General features: G+C 40.8%; 1 protein-coding gene across 1 annotated transcript; it reads right to left on the reverse strand.

Annotated features, from left to right (window-relative positions):
• Window positions 1–1,915: 1,915 nt before the first annotated feature.
• LOC120627007 lies at window positions 1,916–7,568 on the reverse strand. The gene is made up of 2 exons (XM_039894845.1): window positions 5,814–7,568; window positions 1,916–1,981 (listed from the first exon to the last, which is right to left on the reverse strand). Exons 1-2 carry the CDS (start codon window positions 7,566–7,568, stop codon window positions 1,916–1,918), a joined length of 1,821 nt encoding a protein of 606 aa, XP_039750779.1.
• Window positions 7,569–9,563: the final 1,995 nt, after the last annotated feature.

The raw sequence follows: 9,563 nt of genomic DNA on the forward strand, positions 1-9,563 counted from the left end.
ATCTGTTATTACTGCCTTTGCACAAATATCTCAACAACAGACCTGAAACCTTCTGTGGCCGGTTGAGAGAGAAGGCTCGTTAGAGCACCCACGTCAAATCTGTTGATTTTGTACCGCCGCATAACATCTAGTCGCTCCAAATTGTATCTGCTACATTCCACCAGTACATGCTGGACATCATCCATCGTACCGCAAATATCGCAGTTGGCAGAACTAGCTTTCTTCATTAGAAATGCGAACTTATTAGATGGATAATGTCCAGAACGCAAGCTATGAGCTAATGCTATACATTTTCTACTTAATCTTATATTAGCAAACCAAGGAAAACGAGGAGGCTGGCATTGAATAGTTTTATACCAAATACCCTTTTCTCTACTTCTAATGTCAAAATACTCTTTAAATTTATCATAACATATAGTTTTGTAATTATTTAATATTTCCGTATAGAATGGTAAAATAGGTAGGTCTGTGCCTTTTGATATTGCTAACTTTACGAGTCTATCAGCCTCCTCGTTTCCTCTTATGCCTATATGAGCAGGAACCCATTGCAATCTCAGATTTATATGACTGAAGTCACATATCTGCTTTAAAATTTCGTAAGCTACCGGCATACCTCCCACCGGATTTAATTTTTTTTTTTTTATTATTATTATAAACCTGAGGCGTAGGTGTTAAGCCTCACGTGACTGTTATTCCACCGGATACTACGCCCTTCAGACTGGTACACAGAAATGCTTTGGCAACAGAAATTAGCAAATGATACCATTCATTTCGATAAGCTGCTTTGAATGAAATCGAATATGAAAAAATAATGATGTAACGTGTTCAAAGCCGAACGTTTGAAATTCTGTTTTCGCGTGAAATAGACCACTTTCACATCGACTGGGCTCTTTGCCGCTGACAGTCAACGTCAATCAGAGGGAATTTGAAATGCGGATATTACGGGATTTTGAGGTTGGCGGAGTTTTCGGAAATGCGAGACGAAATTATAAGCTTTAGTAATGAATTAAATACGTTATAACGAAATGTATGCACTTTTTTCTCTTCTCATAAATTCAAAAGTGATAGATAAGCTGAAAGCCTGATGATCAAATTCAAAATTTCTTCATTCATGTAGGCCTATCACAGGCACTTAGGAAGCGTGTATACATATATGCTTACATAATTGTAAGGGGATGGTGATAACTTCGTTCGCCAACTTTAACCTTCAGCTACGAGGGTTCCAAACGCGCCCTGGTCTAAGAAGAGCCCACAACAAATGAACCGGGTATTTTTTTTGTTATCATCATTTCACATTGTTATTTAAAACTATTTACCCCACTATCACCATGTGATTTAGGGTACAATGCCGCGTAGAGATGGATGCATTAGCAGTAGCTACCAAAAAATGTCGTCTGTCTGTCTGTCTGGCAGAGACCATTGCGGGATTGCCACTTCAGCACACTAACCAAAGTCCAGCCTTTTTTATAGAAATAATTGACTGTCAATGCAAATAACCTGCGTCATGGTAAGTATAAAATAAACCAAACTAGCTACGGCCGAACCAACTCATAGAAAATTCATAAATTATAAATTCTAAAAAGGGATCGAACCTGGGAAGTTTCACTTAGAACAGCGCTCACTTCTGTTTAATACAGAATGATAGTAGCCATTGGTCGTAGCGTGATGCTATATAGCCTTATAGCCAAAAAAATCTAAAACATTTTCTGATATTAGCGCGTTCAACTAAACAAACTCAAAAGCTTTATTAAAACTCCGTTGCGCGGATTTTGAAAGACAAATGCGAAAAAAATAGGGAATAAGGGATCGAACCGTGGGACGTTCCACTTAGAACCAAACCGCTCACTGCTGTATTAAAGAAGTCATAAAATTTATCAACCTAAGGCGTAGGCCTCAAGTGTTTGTAATTACACCGTCAGCAACGCCCTTCAGACCCGAACACAGCAAATCTACATGGCGGTGGGACTTCAACGGACAAGCTCTGCAACAGAAAATGACTGCTAAAACGGTTGCTATTATTGAGGGGTTTAAGAACTCGCGTCACTTAAATTGATGCTAATAGGCTGAGGCAACGAAATACATTCGTCTTTTCAAAATGAATGTAAAGACGTGAAATCTACAGGAAATTGTGTCAAGACGTTGCACGGTGAAAATCTATTCCCATTCGTAAAGAAAACGGGTATGAATGACGCCTTTTTGGAGGGTGTTCCAAAAGCAATACGTCACAAAGAGTCCCACGAAAAGGGAAAATGTTATTGGTATCCGCTACTTATAAAGCGTAGATATTAAATATTATATAACAATACGGAAAGGTGCCTCGGCGTTTGCATGTTTAACCACGGATCAAGGCTCCCGCGGATTCCCAGTTCAGGGGCTTACTGTCATCGCTTAGAACATTGTTATATTAATATTGTTTACGAACTTGTTATAAAATAAATAAATACGGTATACTTTGTCGTTCTTAGAATAAAGTATAACCTTATTTTACTTGCTTAAAAATTAAAGACGACAAAGTAATAAAAAATTTAAACAGATAAACAGAACTCTGAATTAAGTTTGGAAGCTGTTGATCAAATTAAGCACCTATTCGAATATTTTTTCTGCTGCGTGAAACCATTGAATTTATTGAACTGATACCGCCTACTGCAACGCACCGCTTACACCCAATATAGGATACTTCTTCAACTAACTATTCCCTTAATTTTGTTTATATATTTTAGGTCAATTTAATTGCTTAATTCAATTGAATCAAAAATCAAACCACTATGCCGGTGATATCTTAAAGCTTAGAAGTACACAAATTCATTATTTTACAAATAACTAGCTGTTGCCCGCGACTTCGTCTGCGTTTGATTTTGTTTTTCGATGTGGCATTCAATTGGCATTCAAGTATTCAGTATCGCTTAGCCTTAAATGAAGGGTTTGCTGCTGTCCGCTAAGGAGTTCTGTCCTCTATCTCCAACTATATTCATCAGATCTGCACAAAATTTTGGCAAAATTAAACACATACTATAACCTATATAGTACAAAAATAATTATTTAAATCGATTGTAATTTGTCGGAGTTATGGTGTAAAATCGTCAAACACTTTCATCCCCTCTCCCAAAGGAACTGAGCTTAATATCGAGATTTAAAGTATCCTATATTACTTCTAATACTTTTTAAAATATGTGTACAATGTTTCATGAGGATAGGTTAAGTAGTTTTTTGCGTGAAAGCGTAACAAACTTACGAGTACATTGACATTTATAATATTAAGTAGGGATAGGGATTATATCTTTATTTTATTCCACTAAAAGTTAGCCCTCGACTGCAATCTCACCTGGTGGTAAGTGATGATGCAGTCAAGATGGTAGCAGGCTAACCTGTTAGTGAGTATGCAGATATATTAAGCCCATACCCGTAATACGTGTACCACAACGCTAAATGGCTTAGGGCACGTCTTTTACTAGACTAAAAAAAACAGAAATTGTAAATTCCCAAATTTCCCCTGCTGGGAATCCAACCCGGGACCTCCAACTTAAAAAAAACACAGCGCTGCGCCAGGGAGTTCAAACACTCGTTCCTTTTCTTTTCTTTTATTAAAATCAACGTTATCTAGGTCTCGCGAGTAATGAGTTTTTTTCCCGTCACACAGAAGCTAATTAGTTTTTGATCATCTCGAGCCCTGCAGAGCTAATAACTTTTAATTGTCAATGCCCGCTTGCATTATAGCCATCTCTTTATTTTATACTAGCTGTTGCCCGCGACTTCGTCTGCGTTTGATTTGGTTTTTTGATGTGGCATTAAATTTAGTTGTAGATCTAAAATAGTATCGGTAAGCCTTAAATGAGGGGTTTACTGCTGTCCGGTGAGGAGTTCTGACCTCTACCAACTATAGTTTGGGCAAAATTAAACACATATTATAACCTCTATAGTACAAAAATAATTATTTAAATCGGTTATAATTTGTCCGAGTTATGGTGTAAAATCGTCAAACACTCATCCCCTCTCCCAAAGGAACTGAGCTTAATGTCGGGATAAAAAGTATCCTATTTTAATTTTAACATTTCAAGAATATTTTTACAAAGTTTCATGAGGATCGGTTAAGCAGTTTTTGCGTGAAAGCGTTACAAACAAACTTACATTGACATTTATAATATTAGTAGGGATATGGGATTCTTTAATTATCATCATATCAACCCAATACTGGCCAACTACAGGGCACGGGTCTCCCCCTACAATAAGAAGGGGTTTTTTTTTTTTTTTTATTAACGATAGGCCAGCGTTTGACGACAATCATGCCCGTTAGAAAGCAATGATGAGGTCTAGGTTGGAGCACGCTTGCCTAGAAAAAGCCTATTCACTCTAGCCTTGAAGGTACTTAAATTATACGTGGCAGGAAACACAGTTACCGGGAGGGCGTTCCACATCTTAGCGGCACGTATCAGAAACGTGGATAAAAAACGTTTCGTGCGTGTTGATGGGATATCAACCACATAAGGATGCCACCGCTCTCGGTGTCTCGCTGTTCTGTGGTAAAACGGGGAAGGGGGAACAAGATTGTGAAGTTCCTGAGCACACTCACCGAAGTATATCCGGTAAAAAACCGATAAACAGGCAACATTGCGTCGGTGCTGGAGACTATGTAGTTTCGCCTGCGTTAACGAATTGTCGCCTATAATTCTCCTGGCGCGACGATCCACCGAATCCAAAGCTTCAAGTTGGTACTTGGCAGAGCCACCCCACAGGTGACTACAGTACTCCATGCAGGTTCGCACTTGAGCCTGGTACAGTGCGAGGCGTTGACCTGGCGTGAAGTACCGCCTAACCTTATTGAGGATACCAAGTTTTTTAGCTGCCACTTTGGCTTTGGACTCGATGCATTTGCCAAAATTGAGATTGGATGAGATGTTGACACCCAAGAGCTCAATATGGTCGCTAATTGGTACGGATACACCCCGGAAAGTGGGAGCCAAGGTGAAAGGGCTCTTTTTTGCGGAAAATAAACACGACTGCGTCTTGGCAGCATTGAACTTAAACAAATTGGCGTCGCCCCAATCAGACACCTCTTTTAGAGTCAAGTTAATACGCTCCACCAAGGACTCTCTATGCTCAAGGATATCATTAGCACTGGCCCTAGGGCTGGACAAGTACCTCTCCGTAACGGTGCTGTCATCAGCGTACCCAAAAAGATTGGGATTCAAAAGATCGTTGATGTGTAGCAGAAAGAGAGTAGCGGAGAGGACAGATCCCTGAGGAACACCGGCATTGACAGCCATGAGGTCAGAAGAGTGGCCATCAACAACCACTCGAAAAGACCGTTCCCTCAAAAAATCAGATATCCAGCTGCAAAGGCCAGCAGGTATTCCGTAAGCAGAAAGCTTACTGAGAAGGCCGCCGTGCCAGACCCGATCAAAAGCCTTGGAGATATCCAGAGAGACAGCAAGTGCCTCACCGTGTTTCTCAATGGCTTCGCCCCATGTATGAGTGGCATACACTAGAAGATCACCAGTAGACCGGTTCTTACGGAAACCATACTGTCGGTCTGATATAAGATCGTTTCCTTCTAGGTATGAGAGGAGCTTGTTATTGAGTACACGTTCCATAGTTTTACAGAGTAAGGACGTGATGGCAATAGGTCTGTAATTGGCCGGGTCCGCACGACTACCTTTCTTGGGTACTGGCTGCACATTCGCAATCTTCCAAGATTTTGGGACTTGAGCAGAATTTAGAGAGAGTCGAAACAAGCGTGTCAGCACAGGAGACAACTCAGGAGCACAGTTCCGCAGGACAACTGCAGATATACCATCTGGGCCACTGGCTTTACTCACGTCAAGGTTGCGAAGTGCTTTTAAGACCTCGTGCTGGTGTATATGGACCTCAGACATGACTGAGTCGCACGGTAGAAGGCGCGGTGGGGGGGTACTTCCAGCATCCAGACGCGAGTTTTCCGCAAACAGAGATGCAAGGAGATTTGCTTTTTCTGCTGCAGACACTGCCAATGACCCGTCAGGTTTCTGCAAGGGCGGCAGCGAAGAACGACAAAAGTTTGCCTCGACCGACTTCGCGAGTGACCAGAAAGCTTTACTACCACTGGGAAGAGCAGCTAGTTTACGTCCAATGCGATTGGTGCGGCCGAAGCGAGACTTTTTGAGGACCCGCTTGTAGGATTTGGCGGCAATATTGAATTCTTTTTTCTTATCCCTGACGTCCAAAGCCTTATGAGCACGAGCATCCGCCCAAGCTACAAACGCAGACTGTTTTCGTGCCTCTGCACTGGCACATTCAGCGTTGTACCACGGGGGAGTTTTGCCAGCTAGTGATACGTCAGAGAATGGTATGAAGAACTCCATTGCCTGACGTATCACGCCTGATATAGCTTTCTCACAGCTCGAAGGGTCTTTGGAAGAGAAACAAATTTGCCGCCAAGGATAGGATGCAAAGAAATGACGCATCTCATCCCAATCTGCCAACCTGTATCGCCACACTCGTCTCTTAACAGTGGAATCAGAGGCGGGAGGGTAGTAGTTAGATACAGACTTCACCAGACAGTGGTCGGAAGTACCTAAGGGAGCTGAAACTGACACCGAAAAACTGTCTGGGTCGGTTGTTAGCAGAAGGTCCAAACAATTGGGCGTATGACCGTTAACATCAGGTATCCGCGTGGCTACGTGAACGAGCTGAGAGAGATCTAACGATAATGCAAATTTGCGCGCCTCTCTCCCAGCATGATCGGTTTTCTGGTACGGGTATAGCCACTCTTGGTGGTGGGCATTAAAATCCCCCAGAAATACAAGCCTAGCAGTCGGATACCGACGCTGAACGGTATCTGCCCTTTCGCAGAGATAGTTGAACAGCTTTGTGGTCTCCTGGTCGCCGCTATGCGAACGATAGACGCACGCATAAATCGTACGCTCCAAACCCGTATCTACCAAGCACCACAGAACAGAGAAGTTTGGTACCTCCAAATTACGGAGACGTTGGCAGCAGATGTTGTCTCGAACGTACATGCAGACCCCTGCGCGAGGTTTAAAATTGTGCTCAAGCGAGTACCCGGGGTACTGCAGGTATCCTACATCTGCAGGACTGACTATTTGCGTCTCCGTAAGGAAAAGCATATGCGGCTTAGAGGTCTCAAGATGGTGATGAACCGCGTAGAGATTGGAGTGCAGTCCTCGAATGTTAGAGAGGTGCACTGTGAATGAGAGGTAGTGCAGCCGCTGTGTAACCTTACTTCTTTTTCTGTTACGCTTCATTATTATGTGGGGGTAGTGGATAGGTAGGGGAATTGGAAGTTGTACGAGATGCAGCATTTTAGATACCATGACCTTCGTCACCGCAACGCTGATGGTAGACTCGACTGGAGACCGCGGGGACGCCCGAACCCCCCTGGGAATCGCCATCGGGACCTCTCTCCGGTCGCCAACCGGCACGATGAAGGCCATCCCAGGATTTTTCGCGAGGTGGCGGGGCAGCCTTTCATAGGTGGCTAACCTACTAATTGGGCCCCCTACTACCTGCGGTCGGCCAGCGGTGCACCGTGCTTCGGATCCCGCTGCTCTCCAAATCGAGACGCCCGGCGCCATGACAACACGGATCAAAACCTATCATCAAATGCAGCACAACTGTACAAACCCATTTCCCCTCAATTAGCTACTACGAGCATCGCTCCGGAACACGACCAGTCGTATGACACAGTAAATCGTGACACATGGCAAATCATTTAGCGGCGCGGCTTTGCTCGCAGGGTGGTATTTCAAGCCACGGACCAAACCTACCACCTTTGTTTGGTTATGGTCTTTTTACGTTTATTTAAATCCGTTCAGTAGTTTTCACGTGATGCCCGAACAGACAGATAGGCAGACAGACAGACGGAAAAAGTTCAATAAAAATCTGTTTTGGACTCAGTATCGATTAAAAAACATCCCCAAAAATTTCAAAAATTCAAAATATATTAAATGTACAGAATGTATTTCTGTACATTTAATATATTTGCTACAGATTTATTATAAGTAGGTATAGATAGTCTTTGTGAGACAAAATAATATTCTCTTTATAAACAAAAAGCTGATATTAAGAATCAACTTAACAGAAACGGACATAAATTAGTGATATCTGCGAGTATGGTGAGTATACGCTTTTACAACATGATTCTTAAGGTAATTCTAGACCTAGCGATGCATAATTTTAAAAATATGTAAAAACGCATCAACATCATCATCAATACAGCGAGGTTACATTTGATGAATTTCTTATTGAAATCATATTAAAAACAATTTGCTTTAATCGAAGCATGTCAATAATTAAATGACCGCATGAATGACATAACAACATGCTGATACTGTCAACACTGAAAAAAGTTCCAATTTGACAGCACAATCCCCATCTGAAATTTAAATTTGTCAATTTGCCCCCATTAACAAAATGATCCGCCATTTATTGAATATATTAGTTACAAAAAATGTGTTAAATGAAGAACCACTTAACCGATTTTGTGCAAACTTCACATAAACCATCTACTCAATAGCCCAAACAAAGCCTAAACATTTGGTTTGGATAGGTAAGCCCGTTCTTGAGTTATAAAATTACAACGAAAAGTGGCATTGATTTTTATATACATAGATGTTGGGTATAAATGTAGAAGAAGGTCTAATTAACTGTTTGGATCCGTATGAATAAAAATAAAATATTACGAAATAAATTAAAACTGAATAAGCTGTAATACGATTCCATTTCCCATTTGAAGCACATCCTTTCATATAAAGTATTGATGAAAAAATTTCCTTTGCGTGTATACCAAAGCCGCACTGAAGAGCCTATCGAGAACGCTTAATTATTCAAACTTCATTTGCGAAACGAGGCGGGATTCAAATCCGCGCGGGTTGTTGAGCCAAAAGTGCTTTCAACATGATTATAACATCTGCATTATGAAATAAATTGAATATAGTCATATTATAATAATAATCCTTTATTATGTTGCATTCTCTTAAACTATCTCCATCAGCAATTGACTGGTTTAGTTACTGGACTGGACATAGTTACCTTCGGGGGCGTGTACAACATGAACCACTTTTCAGCCTGTTTTTGGCAGCTTTTGGTTTACTTTATATAAATTAATTTTAAGTTGACTTTATATTAATTAATTTTAAGTTGACACACATTTTAATTTCACAGTTTTGATACCTTAATTTTCTGACATTTTGTACGTATAAAATGCAAAAATAAATTTGTTATAAGATCAAATTTGTTAACCTGCAATCACGCAAATAAAGATTTGAATTTGAATTTGAATTTAAATTTGGTATAAGAGAAGCAAAATTCATATGATAAATTTTGTAATAAATGATAGCCTTACTGGTAACTGGTAATTGTTGGCTTAAATAACAATTGTTATCATTGATATAAGTTGAAAAATTTACGACTTTCCTACAAACTTTTGTCCCCTATGAGATTAAGGGGTAAAAGTTTGGGGAGCAAGGTCCATACCATTAAATAAGATCATGCTTTTCATCGAATTAACAAAACTCTTTTGACACGGTCCCGTGAAAACAGACTGCACTCATAATTCCTAATGAAGTTAT

The sequence above is a fragment of the Pararge aegeria genome, chromosome 10 (genome assembly GCF_905163445.1).
Source record: "Pararge aegeria chromosome 10, ilParAegt1.1, whole genome shotgun sequence".
NCBI lineage: Eukaryota > Metazoa > Arthropoda > Insecta > Lepidoptera > Nymphalidae > Pararge > Pararge aegeria.

Excerpts from the sequence above, each read along its gene's own strand:
- LOC120627007 (XM_039894845.1), bottom strand. The coding sequence starts at position 7,568 with ATGGCGCCGGGCGTCTCGATTTGGAGAGCAGCGGGATCCGAAGCACGG. Across the intron at positions 1,982-5,813 it reads AAGCACTTCGCAACCTTGAC|AGCTTGTCCGTTGAAGTCCC; the intron begins GTGAGTAAAGCC and ends TTTCTGTTGCAG.